The 21,625-nt window shown below is 39.6% G+C and overlaps 1 protein-coding gene across 1 annotated transcript; it reads left to right on the forward strand.

Annotated features, from left to right (window-relative positions):
• Positions 1 to 916: 916 nt before the first annotated feature.
• tmem184a (transmembrane protein 184a) lies at positions 917 to 20,886 on the forward strand. The gene is made up of 9 exons (XM_041956405.1): positions 917 to 1,353; positions 1,575 to 1,777; positions 6,136 to 6,301; positions 7,081 to 7,171; positions 10,630 to 10,705; positions 14,779 to 14,870; positions 16,279 to 16,448; positions 16,528 to 16,725; positions 19,145 to 20,886. The coding sequence occupies exons 2-9, from the start codon at positions 1,577 to 1,579 to the stop codon at positions 19,372 to 19,374; spliced, it is 1,224 nt and encodes a 407-aa protein (XP_041812339.1). The 5' UTR covers positions 917 to 1,353; positions 1,575 to 1,576; the 3' UTR covers positions 19,375 to 20,886.
• Positions 20,887 to 21,625: the final 739 nt, after the last annotated feature.

The raw sequence follows: 21,625 nt of genomic DNA on the forward strand, positions 1-21,625 counted from the left end.
TCTGTAAAACCATTTTTTAAGAGTTAAACTATTTCAGTTATTCAGGAGCTGTGTGAATATTGCTTTATTTTTTTAGCATTCTCAGACAGAAATTTGTAATTCTGTTGAATGTAATAAAATTATTTTTCAATACAAGGAGCTCATTTGGAATAATTTATGTGAGTTTGGTTATAATAACGGCCTTAACTTTGCAGAGTAGATTTAGTGTCACATAAGTTCTTATAACATCAAGCTATTAAAGCATACAGTATAACCTGCATAAGTATATGTGTTACGAAGCTTACATCCCATGTTTGACTGTGTCGTAGAAGTGGAAGAAGTTTTAAGATCTTTTGCTTGTGTAAAAGTACAAATACCACAGTGTAGACCTACTCTTAGAGGTAAAGGTGAATTGAGTAAAAGTACAAGTATTAGCATCAAATGTGGAAAAAAAAAAACAAAATTGATGAATTCAAATTTGAAGATGATGAAAGTGGGACTGATTTTACTTATTTAATGCAGCTTAATCTATTATAATACAGAATTTATTTGTTGATTATATTAGTAATCTTAATCTACAAAATAAATAAAGCTTTAAAAGAAATGTAGAGGAGTAAAAAGTAAAATGTTTCCCTCTGACATGTAGTGGAGTAGAAATATACAGTATCATAAAGTGGTACTTTATTAGTACTTGATTAAATGTACTTATTACTTCCCACCACTGACTTTTATGTTTGATTCTGCTTGATTTCTGTGTTGCATTATTCTGGATCACGGTCGCTCGTAAATGCGGGCAAAGGGAAACTTTAAATGTTAAAAGCTAAACATTAGAGGTAATGCGCCTGTGTCTGAAACATAATCTCTCCAACATAAAGGCAACGTGATGACGCCATACGTGGAGAGGACACGTGACCCGTTCACCTGTGCCCAACCTGTTTATCTGTGAGGCTGCGCTGACTCGTCGCTGCAGGATAAATTCAAATCCGCGTCGTTTACACGGAAAGTTTGGCTTTTCACTGGTTTCGCAGAGTAAACGCCTCAGGCCCCTGCAGTATTTCTACTTGTTTATTATTATTATTACTATTCATTTGTTTGTGAAAGGTTTTGTTTGAGTTTTTACTCGCCGACTGTGTGGACTTCGACCTGGGCCAGGCACCTGTCTCAAACAAGGAAGTTCAGTCGATCTACCCCGTCGCCGGTGAAGTCGATGGGCCGTTTATAAATGATAGTGGCTGAGCTCGGTTGTCTGTTCGGACAGGCGCTTTTATCCTCGATGTTGACCTTATAACGTGTGCTTGTGGACAGAATCATCGACACGGGACAAAGCTGCTTCCTCCCTCCCCGCCACAAGGTGATCTGTCCGATCTGTTGACGGTAAGGAAGGTGCTTATGAAGACACTTTGAGCAGTGACAGTCTGTCAGTTTGCTATACAATAGTGCATTTTCTAATTTCCTTGTTTATTTTGTAGAATAACATAAAAATGCAGGTTTTGTGTGCCCTGGAGGCAGCATCAAACTCCCAGGTGACATGTTTTTACACTTGACCTGTAAGCCCTACACTAACTTCCTGTGTCTCTGTCTCTCTTGTGTCAAAGACATGGACTCATCAGCCGCAAATAATTCCATTGTTCACCTGGCTGCACCGATTCTCCCAGACCAGTCAGACAAATCCAATATGACCATCATTCGAACGGGGAACGGTTCCATCATCGAGGACCAGATGTTCTTAAACACCGTGGCTGCTCAGGCCCTCTCAGGGATATTTGTCTGGTCCGCCTTGCTCATAACATGCCACCAGGTGAGTTTGTGTCACCTTTTTTACAAAAGCGCCTGATGAGAACAACTCTAAATACCTGATCTTGACAGAACTTAAATCACTGCGCCACATGGCACTAGTGAGTAATACAGCTTCAAAGCGTCGCACCCAGAGATGTGGTTAGAGAATGACAGATTGGACCTCCCTTGCCAGAGGACAGAAACAAGCTCTTATATCCATAAAGGATTATTACCCTACAGTGCTCACAGTGACGCTTTGTCTTATCTAGTCATAAAGTATTTCTTTCTCTCCAGTGCTCTTTTTGCTTTCACTGCCCCGCTGCATTGTGGGAAACTTTTTGCTTACTTTATAATTGACTGCCAGGAAAACATTTCAGCTGATTAAAGGACAGCGGAAACACATGGAGCTTTCTCTATGTGAGTGGGAAAGATGGTCAGGAAGAATAAACGGCTCAACACAGCCCACCTTTACCCAGAATCATTTCCCTGCTGCTGTAAATGAGTGTCTCCTCCTGTGTGGGTGAGTTACCCACTGCGAGCGGATGATAGCTTATCATTATGGCTTTATCATTTGCAGAGAATGCGGTAGGGTGCAGTGTATTATCAGCAGGGAAATCAATTGATATTGAGATAACATTTACAGCGTTACAAAGGATGAGGGTGTTGTTTGCTCTTGTGTTAATGTTGCGCAGCTGTAATAGTTCCCAGATTTAGTTGATCGAACATGCATCCTTCCAACATTCCTCAGGCTGGAAGTCACACGCCTGGATCATATTCATCTTATATTCATGCATATGGTCATAACTGTACCTGTAATTATTAATTGCAGAGTTGTTGTTGGCTCTTTCCAGGCTTTTTAACATCCTCACAAAGCGTTAACGTGTTGCTTCCTGTGATCCAAAACCGAGCCTTGTTTAGGGATTTGTGACTCAACATCCAGCAAATTGGTTTCTATCTTTTTAATATAGTGCTTGTTCGGCCAAACACTTGCCAGCAAGACATTTTAATTGAACAAATAAATAGCAAGTGTACCGCAGGGAGAATGGAGCAGGTTTGCAACTGGCATCCGCTGTGTCACACAGGGAGAGTAAAATGGTCTGCAGGACTATAGTGTTGCAATGCTGGTGGTGTTTCATCTGACTTGGCCCAGAGGATTGCTATGGACCGTTAAACTCACATTCTGAATACTAAACACAGATAGACAATGACCTTAGATCCTCTCTGCTGTAAAGTCGCCAATACTTTTCCGACCGGTAATCGGTGGTGTGTGGCTCATTTTTCTTGGTGGGTTCATTGGTTCTTTCCAATTTGAGGCATTTGGGATTAAGAGCAGCGAACCACACTTATGGTAAACTGGATGTATGCGCCATGTTTGGCACATGTGCTTGACTTGGGCTTGAAGCCATTTTCCAGCAACCATTATGAATTACTGTCAGGTCGGCGTTACAGAGTCAGGAAGGACGTAGGTTTTTCTGGCTTGTCAGGCAAATGGAGGACATCAGTCTACAGTCTGCTTCCCTTCACATGCAGAGATGGCCAAATGAATCACACCCCCACCCTCACAGTAATCAGGCTTTAATGTGCAGCCTCTAATGTGCATTTAATCAAGCCGAATGCGTCAAGCAGAGTGAGACTCTGGATGTTGTTTGGCGTGCTCTTCCAAATGGAGGTTTTTAAAATTTAAAAATGCTCAGACCCACTGACGGTGCATTTTAAGTTAGAGTGGTCCAAAATGATGAGCTGCAATGATTAGGTTATTAATGGATAGACAGAAAATGAATCAACCTCTTTTTTTTGTCTTTTTTAAAGCAAGAATTTCAAACATTTGCTTGTCAGATGTGACGATTTGCAGATTTTCTTTGTCATATGTGATTGTAAACTGAATGTTTTTGGGTTTCAGAGCATTGGTCAAATAAAACCAGCAATTTAAAACGGTCACCTTTGGCTTCAGGAAGTTATAGCTGACGCCTTTCACTAATTTCTGACATATAGACAAATCGATTGATGGAGAAAATTATCTGTAGATTAGTTGATAATGAAAATAATTGTTAGTTGCAGCCCTAAAGGACTGTATTTAGTTATATTTACAAACTATGAAAAACTTTTTAAAGTTTTAAATGAAAAATAGTTGTTTCTCACGTCACAGTAAAACATATGGGGATTAAATACAGCAACTATCTTTTGACTTTGCATCTTTATTGTTCCTTCTTGTTATTAGCATGTTATGTTATGAGGAGGAAGTCCTTTAAATTGGTGAGCTGAGTACTTGTCCCGACCCTGAGTTGAGATTTAGGCTGCAATATATATTGATAAAATGTCAGAATATCCTGAACAATGCCTAAAGCCCAAGCTGATGTCTTCATACTGCTTGTTTCACCCAGCCAACAGTCCAGAGCTTAAAAGTATTCAGTTTACAATCACATCTGAGGCAGAAAAGCAGGAAATCACCACATTTTAGAAACATATGGTAGAGAACGTTGCTTAAGGATCAGTCGATTATCAGAACAGTTCATCCTGCCAATATACTAATCAATAAATTGACTAATTTTTCAGTCTGATAAGGTAACACATGAACACGGTCGTGATGTGTTTCTCTGTAGAGAGTTATTCGGCGGCAGTGGCTCGAGCTCGGTGTGGTTGAGTACGAGGGGGCAACTTGGATTGCCCCCTCGTACTCAATTAGTTGACTAATGGGACATAAGCATCTTGGCTGACTCGTGATTTTTAAATGGTCTTTTTATGACGAATGAGTCATCGGTCATCACTAGAGCACAATTGCCACGTCCGTGCCATCACGATAATATTCACTAAAACGCTTTGGTCTTTAATAAGCGCGACATTCTCAGAGCTCTCTCTGCTCGACTGCAGAGAAACTACTGGACAGATTTTCATATTAAATTTGCTAATTGTTTAGTTGAAGAGACCCTGTGAGTATTGGTCAGATAAGGCTTCACTCTCGTGAGGGTAAGTTTGCAGTGTTACTCTATTGACATCAGAGGTGTTGTGGCAGTTTCCCCACAGCTTTATGTTGCAACAGCTTTGTTTTTGATTTGTTAACATCGGTGAGATTGGCCAACCTGCATTCATCTGCAAGCATTACCTGAGGTTTAACTGTACTTTACTTGCACAGTTTGAAAGCATATTATCTCCCTCTGTTGACATACAGATCATACTGTGCTGTATTTGCTTGAGATCAGATGGATAAGCCAGTCTCACCTGCTCACCACAGCTGCAAACTGCACATCTCAGTAGTGTGTCTCATATCAGGTGTTAGTTTTGTCTTAAAAACTAAAGGTCACTGGAAAGAATGATAGGTCGTCTGCCATATGCTGTGTGTATTCTAACAACTGTTTTCACAGCTTTGCCTTTATGGAGGCTATGTGGGGTCATGCTGGAGAGCTGTATATGTGTGAGTTTAAAAACTAAAAGTTCAGACCTTTTTATCAGCTAAGTGAAAAGAAAAAATGTTCCCTCTTTATTGCCCACTTTAGTATGTGAAGTTAAAGCTGTTCTGTATAGCATAGCCGGTAAGTTTAAAGCTGGAATGTTGTGGAAGGTCATGAAAATGAGAGTAGGCTGATCTCTCTTTATTCTAGCTGCTGTCACAAGGGCTGCTGTTTAGACAGACAGAGCAATCATTGCCGATAAGATGTAGCTATAAATGATATCATAAAGAACATATTTTGATTGTTAGCTCTCAGGGTGGTGACATATCACGTTGATCACACTCATGTGCCTTTATATCCCGTCATTGGCAATGCTGCAGGGAAATAACTAACTTATTAGTAATTTCATAATGGGTGTTTTTGCCAACTTTTTAGTATTGCTATAAAGATTCAAACTGTCCAGTTGATTTTGATCAATTAAGTTGTTTTTTCAGGCAAAATGGCTTCAGCTCTCGAAATTGAGGATTTCTGCTTCTGCTACATGTAACTGTAAACTGAATATATTTTATATATAATAATAATAATAATATTTATACCTCCGGCTGTGGTAAATTAAAATTTTTCACAATCTTATGCTATTTTAGACAGTTAACAACCGATTAATTGAGAAAAATTTGTGGATTCAATTATAACAATAATGAAAATCATTGTTGGGTGTAGCCCTTGTCACATTATTTCACTTCTGTTACATATTTTTAGTGGAAGTCTGATATAACATGGTAGCGCCTATCGGAAATATAGCTTACATGTGAAGGGATCTTCACATGTTGGCTACAATATATATTTGTAATTTAATCTCATACATCATGCACAGAAATTAAGCTTCCTAGTTAATAAATCATGAATCTGCAACAATATCTGCCTGCCAAAATACAGGGTTTTGCATTGTCTTGTAAACTGATGTTTTTCATGTGCTTTGTTTGTGTTTTCATAGATCTACACACACCTTCGATCCTACACGGTCCCCAATGAGCAGCGTTACATCATCCGCATCCTGTTTATCGTGCCGGTTTATGCCTTTGATTCTTGGCTCAGCCTGCTCTTTATCAGTAACGACCAGTACTACGTCTACTTTGATTCAGTTCGAGACTGCTACGAAGGTAAGTATCACAAGCGCTCCTCTTTAGATGATCTGCTTGGTAACATGCTTTCTAGACAGCTGTGGCCATTGTTGTCATGTTGGTCAACCTCCTAATTTGAGGTGTTGCATTTCTAGGAGTCCTTTTTTGTAGTTTTTGCAAATGAAAGATTGAATTGCATTGATTTTAAATATTCAACTATTTTATAAACCCCATTCTGCAGATTGTATTTTAATTACCTTTGTACATCGTAATTATGTACCGAAGTTTAAAACCAAAGCACTTCACCAATGGAAAAGGTGAATCATATGCAAAATGGATTACAAGTAATTTGAGAAAGGGAAAAGTAGGAAATACATTATTCAGGAGATTAGTTTCCAGTTTGCAGGCCAATTTTGTGGCTGATTGATAGTGCAGCGCTTTAGAAAGCAGGGAGAGCGGAATACCACGAGCGGCTACGACTAAAACATAATGAACCTTCTCTTGACTGGACACCATCTGCATTAGCTTCATTTAATCCCTCCTTAAATAGCAACAAAGGATTAGGAAGGGATTTCCAAGACACAGAACCCTTGGAAGCTTCTTAATGTAAGGACTGAAACATTTATTGTTCCAAAATGTAGGCCTAATTATTTGTTATCACATTATTCTCCTCTAAAATGATTTGACCTTTTTTTTTTCCTTTTTTAAATGAAGTTATATTTGAAGGTGATTAGAAATGATTCTACAGCTAAAAGTCATGCCATGAAAACATGTATGGTACAGGGTTTAAAGAGGGAACTCTTCTCTTTCTGTTGCAGCGTTTGTCATTTACAATTTCCTGAGCCTGTCCTTTGAGTATCTGGGCGGAGAGAGTGGAATAATGTCAGAGATACGAGGGAAGCCCATACAGTAAGTGCCCTTACAATTCTACATTCAGTTGTGGTACATTTTATTATTAATAGGCTGTATTTACACGGTAGCCATTTTCCTGTCTTAAATGCTGTTATCAAAAGAAGAATTTTGTACTGGTGTGTTAGGTTGCAAGTCATCGTCAGCAAGTGAGAGACAATGGATAATGAAAACCTGGAGGGACATTGAGCCATATTTCAAGATAAAACGACATATTTGATAACCCACTAGCTACCGTTAGACAGCCGCTAATATTAGCATTCAGCCACTTCCTAGCTAACATTCCAGTTTGATAGTGCTACACAATACGATAGGAAAGGCGTGAATTTATTCTGAAATATCAAAGCACATATTTGACACATTTATTTAAGCCAGGAAGTGAAACACACTCGACGTAAGCAAGTTTGCAATTTAGCTTAATAGCATTAGCGACACAGAAATATGTGTTCAGGTGAGCACAATGTCACATGACGTTACTGACTTAAACGGAGCTTAAGTGGAGAGACAGTGAGACAGTTAATGTGACAAACTTCCAGTTTTAATTAAACGTGTCCAAGATGTGTGTTTATGTTTCAGGATTAATTTCCACCTTATGAATTTTCACTATCCATTGTCTTCTCATTTGCTGATCAATGAGGAAGCGGCGAAACGTTCACGATTTGTCAGATTCCTGACGTTTATATGATTGGAGCACATCAGTACGACATGATGCTTTTGGTAGCTGCATTTGAGCTTCACAACCTGAACGTGACGCCAGAGGAAAATGACTGCCATGTGAATATTGTCTATAGTAGCAACCATGTATGTGCATCCAGATATTCATGCATTCGCACACACACACACACACACACACACACACATGCGTGCATGACCAACATTTCCACGAAATCTTGTGCAAGTCTGTAAGTGCATTTTGAAGTTATGTGCCTATTTGCGATAAACACTCCATTGCTACATCTGGCACTCACGCTCTCGACCTCCATTTTGGGGGACCGACTGACTGACAAACCAACCAGCTACATGTATAGAGCTGCTGGTTGCACCTAAGAAGAAAACGTTTCAAATGATAACTTGACAGAAGTAGTAAATACGCCAGAGATGTGTCATTTGCATCACGTTCTCTACAGGCCGACAGGGGATCTTTACAATCACAAATGGCGCAAGGTGCGTCTTGCTGCCCTTGAATTGGCATTAAATTTGAACGACACAGTGAAAGAGCAGGCAATAAACAACTGTGTTTGTTAATCTGTGACAGTTATCCTTTATCTCAGAGCTTTTGACCAGCCTTAGATAGGCCGTGTTTTATGGCTGACTCAGCCACAGGGCACTCGCTCTTTGCCAGCCTCTTAAGACAGTGGAGACACTAATGTTGAGCCCTTATAAATGATGGCTTTGCTTAACGCCAGCCTTTGGAAACTAGGCATAAATTCTCCAACTTGTTTTTGAAAAATCGCCACTCGGCCTTGCTGTTGCACGTCTTTTAGGATTTCCATAGACATCCAGTATTTTCGTTGTTAAATCAGTGAAAACTCCAAATGTCCATTAAATCAGTTCAAGTTGAGTATGTTATCAACAGCAGCCTGACAAATTAATTAGATCACATAGTTTATGTATTTACGCAATTTTACCATCACAATCTGCATGATACCATGTTAGAAGCATGGTCACAACATTTCAGCAACACATTAAATCTATTCCTATTCTCTTTCATCTTGCACAACAATGTTCGATTAAGTTTAATGTGCCATGTTCCCATTAATAACCTAGGTTAGAAATTTGAACTGCTTAAATAATACACCTCAGACATACACAGGCTCTGTGAGAATCAACACAGAGAAGAACAGATACTCTGCAGGCAAATCCCAATTTGTTTCTCAAACTCACTCTGACTGAATATCCATGCTCATTTGCAAGTGATGAGCAGGCATTTGATTGTCCAGGCATCAATAAGCTACAGCATCTGTATTTCAAAGACAAAAAAGACCATTTACAACAATTGTTTAAAATGTGATAACAGCTTTGTACAGTCTGATGGTTAGTAGCATGAAAAGCAGCTGAAGTGCTCTGAGCAGCATTTTAGGATTATGCTGAAGCTGCTCTGTAGCTGCATCAGACTGATTGTGAGCTGTTATTGAGGATGAGGTCGAGTTTAGTCTTAATCTTCCTCTCTGCTGCCTTCAGGCTCAGTCCCACAGGAGAGCCAGACTTCAGCCACTTCTTTTATTCCATCTATACCCTCCCATATCCCCTAAACTGCCTCCAAAACACCACTCACTTAGATTAATAATGAAATAAAAACAAGTATTTATAAAAATGTAATTACATATTCTGAAACCAGAACTCCTCAAGAAAAAGTTTCTTTTTCGTCCAGCTCCTCAGTTTCCAGTTTGTCGTCGATGCTGAGGTTTTTTTTTTTTATCCTCAAACCATTTAGCTAATGTGCCGAAGATACTATAATGGCAAAAAGCCTCTAAATCCACTGTCTCACATGACACCTTGACTTATTGTACGTGTTACATATGTTAAAATACAGCAATATTCATGTTTTGCACTAATGCTCCAAACAGTCCCAATTACAAATGAATCCAAATTAAATTTGTAAGCAGCTTGTCTTTCAGTTTACATGACTGCCTCTTGTATAGCTCTAAGTAACTCCCAGTTGGGATTTAGTCATGTAGGCGGCTTTGCATTAACAATATAGTCTCAGTTTTTTTTCAGTTTTTTATAAATTGTGTTTGTGTTACTCATATCTTTGCTCCTATGTAGAAGTAAATGATGTGGTCAAAATATTAGGAACACCTTTCGAAACATTACAGTCAAATAGGTGCCACCCAGAAAATGTACCATATAAGTGCACAAGCTAAAGCAGGAATGTCAGCTAATGCTGCTAACAAATATTTTCATGTCCAGTTAATCTGCTGATTATTTTCTTGATTAATCGATTAGTCTTTTTTTTTTTTGTCGAAATGTAAGAAAATAAGAAAAAACTGCCCCTCGCAGTTTCTCAGAGCTCAGGGTGACGTCCTCAGACGACCGAAATAAATGTGTGCTTTATTGTTTCTTGCTGTACTCATTGTACTTTCTTTTCACTTTACTGTTTTAATCTCTTAATTTTATTAAATCCCTTCTAGGGATAGGTGTTAAAAATGCAAAACACCACATGACTTGCATCATGTAGCTGTTCCTGTCCCTATCAAATAAACCAGCAATAAATAAATATAAAACTGAGAAAAAACAGCAAATCCTCACTGACACCAGAGAAGCTGGAAGAAGCATGTGTCTGGCATTTTTGTTGGATTACACCATACGTGTTGGATTACACACGGTGTACATGTTTCTTGCCTGTCACTCAATAAATCTGCTTTGTGTGTGTGTGTCTGTGTGTGTGCGTGTGTCCGTGTATGTGTGTGTGTTATATAATGTTTAGTATAGCTCATTATTTCCTGTTGTCTTCACAGGTCAAGTTGTCTCTATGGTACCTGCTGTCTGGTTGGAATGAGCTACTCCATCGGCTTTTTACGATTCTGCAAACAGGTGAGTTTCAATCATCCCCTTATCTCGACTCCAGAGAGTCTCCTTTTGACCACTGAAATAAATTTACACACATTGACAATTAGAATACATCAAATTGTCGTTAAAAAAACAAAAAAAAAACAATACTCCGGTGTAAATTGCCATTCTGTCCAGATCTCCTGACTGCTTAAGAATGACAGCTGTTATAATTGGCTGTGTGCTTTTCAGAGGATAACATCCACTGGTTTAAAAAAAAAAAAAGGAAAACAAAAGCAATTGAGGCCAGGTGAAAGCAGCTTGATAATAACATGGAGAGATGATATGGGCTGTCAGTGCTGAGCTCCTTTCCAGTGTCTTGGGATGCTGCACAGGCTCCCAGTCTGCACTGATGGAAATTGGAACTGAGAGTTATGTCTTCTCCACAAAATGAGCTTTTTTTTTCTTTTTCTTTTTTTTTTAAATAAGCAGCAAGTGATAAACACTCAGCGAGCCTCCACAGGAATCCTACATGAAGTGTTTTAAAAGAAAAACCTTCCAAGTTCTCCCTGGTGGTATATCGAAAGAAAGTTAATTTTTTGTGAGAGGGCATAGAAGACCAACACAGTCGAGTTAATAATTCTACATTGTAGCATTGTGCTAAAACTCCATCATTAACATTCATTCAACATAAAATCAATATATATGTATAATATAATATATTGAACACTTCAGACATTATTAAATGCTGTTTTGCAGACCAGCTCCCACAAAGCGTGTGAATTAGCACATTCAAAATATGTGGATTACAAAAAAAAAAAAAAAAAGATATTGATCACATAATGTTGCCACTTGGAGTAAAACAGTGTGCAAGTCTTTGAGGGAAATCTTCAGGTGAGGCGTCTCACCCTCATCACAGTCAAACACTAAGACTAGCAGATAGGACCCTGGCAGAGCACAAGATCTGAAAGGCCTTGATCCCTTTTTAAAAACATTAAAATTCTTTGCACAGTTGGGGGAAGCTTCAGTGTGTGATTAGAAGGGAGGTTAACAAATGAATCCCTGATATGGAAAAGCAGCCTCGAGTTATGGTGGTTCTTGGAGATAAGGTTAGAGGATAAGCTGTTCTTGCATCCTAAACTGTTTTTTGACATTTCAGTTTTAAGTCCTTTATCATATTGTAGGACACTTTAAGGTCTTATTTTCCTGAAACTGGGCAGAAGTGTAATCCTGTGGGCCTCCAGGGCAGCTGTTGTACCGATGAGGGCCATTGGGAAAAACAAATAATTAAACAATAAAGAGAGTGCATGTGGTTGTGACCAACTCATGTTAGCAACTTTGGTGGCGTAAACCAGGTGCTACAGCTTGGACTACATTATTCTGCTATTATACATGTAATACATTGTATGAGAAGAACAGAATCAGCAGGTGGAGTTGTGTTGAGCCAATGGGCAATCACACAAGCTCCTCTCATCCCTTTTAAAAGCAGCAGGTAGATTAATTGGACCAGGTGTACAGAGGCGAGGGTGTCTCTGAGTAAAATGAAGTTCTCCATGGATCATCACAGCCTCAAAACACAAATACACTGTACATCAACATCCATTCATCACAATAGTCTTATTTGTACCTTTAATGAGGCAACAGCTACAGTTACTTATCAACTTATACTGTAAAATATGTTTCTATTATTGCTTATATGTTACTTATTTAGTTGTCATTAAGAGAACTCATCCTGTGAGATGAAAAAAGAGCTGGGACATTACCAAACACATGCAAGTGCAAAACAATAGACAAATGTGCACTGCAATTGCATTTATGCAACACCTGGCTTTGCACCAGCACAATAATAAGACCCTTAATACATCTGTCTTTTCCACATTCTTTCACTACCTCAATGCAATCATTTAGCAGTGGCAGGGGGATTTTTTCTGATTTTTTTGTTTTGTTTTTTTGTCCTTATTGGGAGAACAGCAGCAAGAATACATAAGCAGTTGATATAAAAAATGGTGTTCAGTAGAAGTTTTATCAGAAAAACCTTTGAGAGTTTCCTTGCAGAAATTAAAGATGCAAGAGTGGACGGCAGCACACAGACTGGTAAAGGAGTGTAATACATAGATTTCATGATTAAACTATTATTAAGTTGCAACCCTGATTTCAAAAAAATTGGGACGCTGTGCAATGCATGCAAAAACAGATAATTTGCGAATCCCGTTTGACATGTACTCAATTGAAAGCCGTACAAAGACGATATATTTTATGTTTGACCTCATCAACTTCATTGGTTTTTGTAAATATCTACTTATTCTGAATTTGATGCAGCAACACGTTTCAAACAAGCTGGGACAGGAGCAACAACAAACTGGGAAAGTTGTGGAATGCTCCAAAAACACCTTTTATTTACGTTTCACACAGCATCCCAGCTTTTTTGAAATCAGCATAGTATAAGGATCAGCTTTGAGGGTCTGTATTGTAATGCATGCAGAGAGGTGTTGCTGTTAATTAGGACTCAGGAGAAATTTAAAAATCAGTTCTGTCATTAGTTACCAGCAGTGAACCACTGCAGTGAACACTGCAGTGAACTCTGAAGTGGAAAGAAAGAAAATGCTTCGGGTCATTTCATGCTGTGAATTCTCTGTGAAACGTTATTCAGTGTTGTTGTGTTGTAATGGAAAACACTGGCAGGTTGCTAAGAAATAAAATGTGAGTATAACAGATATGTATGTTATCCTAAATTCACATAACCTTTTGATGCACTAGTTTGTAATAGAACTGTTCAATCCTACATTTGGATCGTGCAGTGTGCACTCACATGTAGCATTGTATTTAAAGGAGCAGTGTGTAAGATTTATGGGGCTCTGTGGGCAGAACATGGCAGCAGTGGAATATAATAATCATAAGTATGTTTTAATTAGTGTGTAATCACCTGGAAATAAGAATCATTGTGTTTTCAGTACCGTAGAATGAGCTCTTTATATCTACAGAAGGACCAGGTCCTCTTTCATTGAGTCCACCATGTTGCACTGCCATGTTTCTACAGTACCCAAAATAGACAAACTAAATACTGGTCCTAGTGAACACCTTTCCCCCCTTTTTTTTGGGCAATTTCGCGATCACTCCTCCTACACACTTGGAAAGGTAGGGGTAAGGCTTGTATTCAGTTGGTTGCAATCCTCAACTTCTCCTCTAGATGGAGCTAAATCCCCCACACTGGCCCTTTAAATTTATTACTAGGTCTGTATAGTCTGTATGCATGAATGCTGCCACTAACTACATTAAATTGAGGCAGAAATCAGTTGACTTTTTATCCTCTAGCATTATGAACATGCATTATGTTCTGAAAATCGAGCATATCAGCAAGTGTCATGCAAAATTCTTCGCTTTCAGAATATTCAGAGTGACAAGCTGTCACCCGAGCAGGCATAGGGCAGGCAAAGGCTGTCTGTACTAACAGCTTCAAAGGAAATCAGTAATATAAATGATTATTGATGTCATTTTGTGAAGCCCACCACTGACTCCAGCCATCTCCCTCCGGCTACTCTCCTGCTCTGTTGCTTTCAAGTGCTGCAGCAGTGATGGAAGTGTAGAGCAGCCTCTGTCAAATTGGTTGGTTCAGGCTTCAATACACAACACAGAGGACACCTGTCCTCCAGTCTCATATAGCATGCAGGTCTACATCCCCCTGCATCATCTGTTGTCACAGCCAACCCATAACCCCGTCAGCATTAAGACATCAGCATCAGGTCTGAAAGAAAAGCAACTTTAACAAAGGGTGCAGTCTTTGTGACCTTTTCATTTAAGGTATTTTGATTAAAGCAAGAGTTTCCTAAAATGTCAAACTACTCCTTTACCTTGTAGCTGTTTTCACACATCAGGGCACAACATCTGTGACAATTTGTTTGGCTATATATGTACAGTTCAAGGAAAATCTCTAATCACCACTAGTTAGGTGAAAGTGATTTAGTCACATGGCCCTTGTTGTCAGTGAGCAGTTGAAGATCTTTTCCATCTAATTAGGTGTACAAACAGATTCTGATGTCCTTCCTCATCCTTCATCCTCCTCCTTCACGGTGTCCTTGCTTGTTTTGGTGTCTCATTCTGAATTGTAATGTGTTCTCCAGGCGACTCTCCAGTTCTGCGTTGTCAAACCCATCATGGCAGTCATCACCATCATCCTGCAGGCCTTTGGCAAATATCATGATGGAGATTTTAAGTGAGCAGCACCACTCTTTCCATTTCATTCTTTATGTATCTTGCGCATCCATGCCATTGCCAGCAGGCTTGTTTTGCTGTTTATGCGCACACGGAAACAATTTGCAAGTGGAGATAATTATATCACCTCGTCACAGTTGGCACGATGAAAATGTTTGGAAGTAAAAGGTCTCGTTGTCAAGCAGGAGAGCACTGGGTTTAAACTTTCCTGTGAGCGTGCAGGTGCTCCACTGCATGTTGTCCCAGTCGTGTTACTATCCAAGCCAGAATCACAGCCTCTTGAGTATTGTTGGTATTGGAAAATAATAATTGAGGGATTTTTGAAGTATGGACTAAAGACATTACATTTCTTTATATTAAGTTTCTCGAAATGCAGTAAGTGCTCTGAAATGAAGACCCTTAATTCTTATTGTATGTTATACTCAGTGAAGCACAGTGTTCTGAGGGAAGATGCATTGTTTCATTTCGTACTTTTACTTTAGATGTCAAGTGATACAAAGACGGGGATAAGTTGCAGACTGACAAATTTAATTTTAGTGTATTTCCAGTCGTACCAGATGAGCCAATAAGGGTCTCAGCAGAATATGGAGAGGGTGCTACATTCAATAAAATTGGCTTTTGCGTGTAATCAGAAGCTATAAAATCTGCAGCCTGTAAACTCCATCTGATTTATTTTCAGGCGCTCTTTGCCGCCTCGCAGTTCAGCGTCTCTTTCTGAAGATTCAGCTGTGGCAGCACTTGTTTTTGAACTACTCAGGAGAAGCTCAGAGTTCAACAAGGGCTTGAGACAGAAGTTTTCCAATCAGCTTCATATCATCACCCTCTTACTCTCGAACTAAAAGATAGACACGATTAAATTCTTCCTGCTTATTTCTTCATATACTTCAACAGCAAAATTAGCAGGCAGAAACGATGTCTTTTTTCATGTCTTTCTTTAAGCTCTGTAGCAAGACCATGATGATTTACAGATTGTTTACTTAAACGCTTTCAGCCAGCCATGCACTCCATACTGCATGGCAGTAATTAGTGTAGTCACAGCTGAGTCCTCAGGGAGGCTCTCTAGAATGTAAAGAGGGTAGAAAGGCAGCCACAATGGAACAAAAAATCTGTTTATCGGATAAATCCTGAAACAAGAAGGCCATATGGAAACAGGCTTTATTAACAGCTTCAAATAAGAAGACAAAAAGTCTGTATTTCCAGCTGTTTTTTCAATATGGCTGAAAATATCATCAAAGTTTAGCTCCCAGCCATTTTCATTCAGCCCAAAAAAATAAATGGATTCAAAACAAAAGCTTCCTGCATCGCCGTACGCAGCTTTTTCATATGGTCACAGATGGAAAAATGTCATATGGTGGTAAAGTTTTCCAAATGTGTAACTAAGTTTCTTTTCCTGCTCTGATTCTGAGCAGCATAAATGGAGGATACCTCTACATCACAATCATCTACAACTTCTCAGTCAGCCTGGCTCTCTACGCTCTCTTCCTCTTCTTCTTCGCAACAAGCGACCTGCTCAGGCCGTACGAACCAGTGCTCAAATTCCTCACAATCAAATCCGTCATCTTCTTATCCTTCTGGCAAGGTAAGGTCACCCCTCTACTCTTGTTTTGTATCAGTACCTGTACGCACACATGTGAATTGCTGACGAAAATGTTTTGTAGGAATGGTCCTCGCCATCCTGGAGCGCTGCGGCGTCATACCCAACGCGCTCTTCATCGATGGACAGGAGGTCGGCGCCGGCACCGTGGCAGCAGGCTGGCAGAACTTCATCATCTGCATTGAAATGTTCTTCGCTGCTATTGCCCTCCGATACGCCTTCACCTGCACCGTCTATCAGGAGAAAAAAAATGAAGTGCCAGGTGAGCGCTTTGGTCCGCGCGGCCGAAGGCTGTTCAGCTGATCATTACCTCTTGCCCTCGCCTTGAAAATATGTTGACATGTTCCGAGGCTAATTGCCCTTCTCCCCTGCAGAATCAGGACTGACGCAGGCTTGAAAGTGTTAGCAGTAACAGTAATTGCATTGCTCCGTGCATTTTTGCAGGCACTTAGCCAAGACAGGCTGACTTTTAAGGTTAGATTTCACATTCAGTCCCTCTTTTTTACCTGCAACACAAGCCGGAATATCTGCATAAAATGCAGTGCTGTTGGTATCAGCATGTCAGTCAGGCTGGAAGTCAGAAGGTGCTTTCATCAGACTGAAGGCAAACAATGTTACTCTTGGCCAAGAGGACAGTTGCTAATAAAACAACGTAAAGGACGATGATAAGAAATTCATAGCAACAGTGCAGTGACTTGCAGGGAGCGAGCATCAGCCCTTTGACGTCAGTGCTGCTTGCAAGCAAATTACAAACGGAAGTCATGGGAAAAGCCTTCAGCAGTGATATCAATTTTGCCTTTTTTTCTACAAAAGGTAACCCCCTATGTCCCCCCGCAAGCTGCTTAGCATGCAGAAGTACAGGAAGTGATGATTAAAATTGAAACATATCTGTATCCATTTTTTTTTTTAAACAAGAAGATAATGGGATGAAATTAGAGGATTTTCATCATCACCCCTTCCTCATGTCCACATAGAAGAAATCAATTATTCATCTTGCTGTCCAGTGAAAGAACAGTAGTAATGTTGCTCCGGTGTGTGACAGCTGAAAATTACATTTCTTTTTTGTGTGTTGCTTCAGCCCTCCTATTACTGAACCTTTGTCACTAACACAGATGCTGTAGGTTGGCTCTGCAGCCCTCAGCTGATTACAGAGGTCTCCGGTTTACAATTCCTCTGCTGCATCTGCTTCGGCCCTGTGGAGCGAGCAGGCAGGCTGTGAGAAGAAACTCAGCAGACTGTGCCTAACTGTCCCGTGCCCCCCGCCCCCTACCCCCAAAGTCCTTCTCTTTGCCACCTCCACAAGTCGATCCAGACAGCACTGTCAGTGACCCTGAAACAGAAGGCTGTGGATGTCTGCAGGCTTTTAGTTCTGGGCTAAATTCAACCTGGCTCACAGCTGGGTGCTGAGGGACAATCAGTGGAGACTGTGGCTCTGACTGGATTCTGTTCAGTCCATTCATAGACTGCAGCCTGAAAAAAAGCCACAATGAAAGAAATAAATCATGCCTATTTCGTGTTTTTTTTAATGCTAATTGTTAAATATTACTGCTATCATGTCTCACATTGGATAGTTTGTAGTACCACTGAAACAGGTAGGCAGTAAATCATTCGACAAAATTAATTTGATAAAACTTTAAGTCATTAAGTCCAGCAAAAATGCAAAACCTTTTGTTATTTTGGCGTCTGGAATATAAGGATTTGCTGCAGTTCTGTTCAACATGACTTGTCAATGAACTGTAATAGACAACTTTTTGTGCTCTAACGTATCATTATGAAGTAAATGTTAATTGCACAATGTAATGGCTCTAGAATAATGACCCTATCAGCGTTTAGATTAGTTCCCTATAAACCTCATTTTCACTATGCAGTTTTGTCTGCCATTGGGTACAATCTCTGGGGAAAATGACAGCTGATTGGTGATTCAGTCCGGCTGGCACCATTTCTATCTGCTTTCATGTCTCCATTATGGACTAATACTCCACCCTGACGCCAGCCCCTGCTGTAGTTACTTGTTTGTGCAAAGCAATACTCAAACTATGTTGTTACGCTATGTAACATTATGACAAGTTCTTTTTACCTCTTGAGTGAACATGCTTCTTTCTTCTGTCTTATTTACAAAGCGGTGTTGAGCGTGTCTCACGGAAATTTGGAAACGAATGCGGCATACGTGAAAAGTTGTCTTGTTTCCATTTGATGATGAATTAATTAAATGAAAATGATCATTAGTTAGTTATGTGCACTAGTTAAAGTCATGAAATCAGTGTCATTCTGGGAAAAAGCATTTTACTATTCTGTGTTTTTTTGGTCTTCAAGAAGTCAAATTCTGCACTGAAACAGCACTGCTTTTTATTCAGATGCTCAGGTTGATCTGCTTGGCTCAGGGATTTTAAGGGAATATGCTTATTCACTGTCTTGCAGAAGGTTAAATTAGGGGCTACCACTCTGACATCTCTACAATAAATATGTAGGTGGATTCAGCAGCTAGTCAGCTTAGCGTGGCATAAAGAGTGGAAACAGGTTCTGTCTGAAGATAATAAAATCAGCATATCTGAAACTCATCAACTAACATATTATGTTTCGTTTGTTCAAAACCGAAAGTCAACAATTCAGAGTTACTGTATCCCTAAAAACGGTCTAATCATTAATCTCCCAATGTCCTTGTTCCAATGTTGTTCCTGCAGAAAACATCCCTCCGATGCAGAGTATCTCCAGCGGTCTGAAGGAGACCATAAACCCAGGAGACATGGTACAGGATGCCATCCACAACTTCTCCCCGGCCTACCAGCAGTACACCCAGCAGTCAACGCAGGAGGTGGTCCAGCCCAGCGTGAACGGGAAGGTGGCCACAGGCAACAAGAGCTCCCGCAAGTCAGATAAAATCATGCTGATTACCTCTGATGATGAGTTCTAGGCAATTTTCCAGCAAGACCCAGGTGTTTGTGTCCTTGCCACCCCAGTCACTGACCCCCTGTGGAAACAGCTGTATCTCATATCGCACAGAGCTGGATCGAATCCAGGTGTTTAATTTTCATTATCCGAGTATTTAAGATGGACTGCTTGCTTGTGTCCTGTTTTAATGAATAATTTAAGCACCAAGAGTTTTTAAGAATTGACAGCTCATTGACCAGTGAACTGATCTGTCTCCATTTTGGCAGTAACAGTCACAGGAAACCGACATGTCACCTGCACTCTGTCAGTCTGGAGCTGTGTATTTTCTGTAAATCAGGCTGCTGGTTGTTCAGCAGTGTCCCTGAGCCCGATTCTGTTTCTGTCATTATGTCAGTGCTTGGTCTCTGGCCGTGTGAAGTGTGCTCCCTCTGATTCATGTCGGTTTCAAAGAGGAGATGATTAATATGTGACTCCAGGTGGGAAGCAGGAAAGCCTGCGATGGCGGGGAATGACACTTCATGGACCGTCTCTCGCATCTGCTCGTTTGAAGAATTTGCTGAGCATTCCTCTGCGCGGTTTCCTGACAAATGGAAAGATTCGTTCAAAGACACATTCGTTTTGGAGCAGGCACTTCAAACTGCAAACTATAGCACTTCGCAGTCCTTTGTATCTACCAGAGCATGGACAAACTGGATAAACCTGTCTCCTACAAAGTGGGAGTTTTATTATTCTCATTAATTTTCCCAGCACGCTAAAGAGTTTGAATCGGTGCGACTCGGCAGCTGTTCAGCTGGCGCTAACAATTAGTCTTTTTGCGGCTTCTACCCTATTGCAAATGCTTTTCATGTTTGGCATGTTCACATCACATGTTCATGTCATAAATCCATGTTCCAGGGATTATGAAGTATGACCAGACTTTGATTCGTGTAAATTGTGTTTTTAATGTGCTCTATGTTAAATGTTTGAATTGTGAACTTGGGAGATCTCAGTGTATTTAATGTGTGTAGTTCAGGCGTAGTCAGACCAAACCAAAATCTGTGTGTGGGGGGAAAAGAGAAACAGACAAACTTGTGTGATTTGAGAGACTTTGTAGTTTCTTCTTCCACTTTATAACTTTCTAAGACTAGTTTTTGTACATGAAGTCATAGGTTTTAATTTTGATACACTTGTGTGCCAATAATTTTTCTGGGAAAGCAGAAAGGAATTGACAGTTGGATACAAAGTAATTTTTGAAAATACAGAAAATAGTTGACTAGTGGGTCTTAGTCCTTGTGGCACAAAATTCAACTGTTTTTGCTTGTGCAAGTTGTATTTGTTGAACTGAGTAAATCTGTACTTCTCAATGAGGAAAAAGCTTTATTTGAAAATACAAAAACAGACACAGCAGAACTATTTGTAGGAATAATTTACCATACTTCAAATCAGAGCAGAAACAAATACAGATTTTATTTGTACATGAGGGTAGTTCATTGAGAAAACATGTAAATAAATGAATGTAAAATAAAAATAATTTAGGTGTTGTTTTTCATAAAATTACACAATTCAATGAAATAAATATAAAATATATATGAGCAGAGTAATGACAAGTTGTGAAGGGTACATAATGTGTTTATGCTGCCTTATTACTGTCCTTGTTTACAGTCACTACTGACAGTCACTCATTAAGCCTCAACATGTTACCACAAGACTAGAACAAAGAAATCCATTTCTCTAAAGTACAAACTTACACAGAAACTTCTGCTGTTAAACTAACATTTAATGTATTTCACCCACAACCATATCATCCATACACATGCTCAATTCTTTACTTCTTTATGGAGCTTTTTCTGAGCTTTTAGTCCAAACCTTTTCAATCTACAACACTAAAACTGACTTTCCACATGGCTAAAATTAAATACTGCAGCTTGCAGGACTGGCAAAGCTTGTGTGTGAAAGCTTATTTAATCAAAGACATGTTTTCAGGAGGAAAATGTAAATTAATAACCTTGAATACCAAGTCAAGACATACGAGAAACCTCATTTCTACACACACAGTTGCATTGTTATGGTTCATATGCACATATAAAATAACCATTGATATCTTTAACAGTTTAATTACAGCTGCTTGCTGCCACATCAGCTGTGGGAAGAAAGAAGGCTGTCGAGAGCATCCACGGTAGGTAATGTTTATGCCTCTTCTCACCCTTAAACTTGACTGCATTTCTGTGTAACGCTCCATAAAAAATATTTGAAGATTTGATGTAAAAGTGACTTACGGAAGATATAAATGTATA

Source organism: Chelmon rostratus, chromosome 17, assembly GCF_017976325.1.
Source record: "Chelmon rostratus isolate fCheRos1 chromosome 17, fCheRos1.pri, whole genome shotgun sequence".
Taxonomy (NCBI): Eukaryota; Metazoa; Chordata; class Actinopteri; order Chaetodontiformes; family Chaetodontidae; genus Chelmon; species Chelmon rostratus.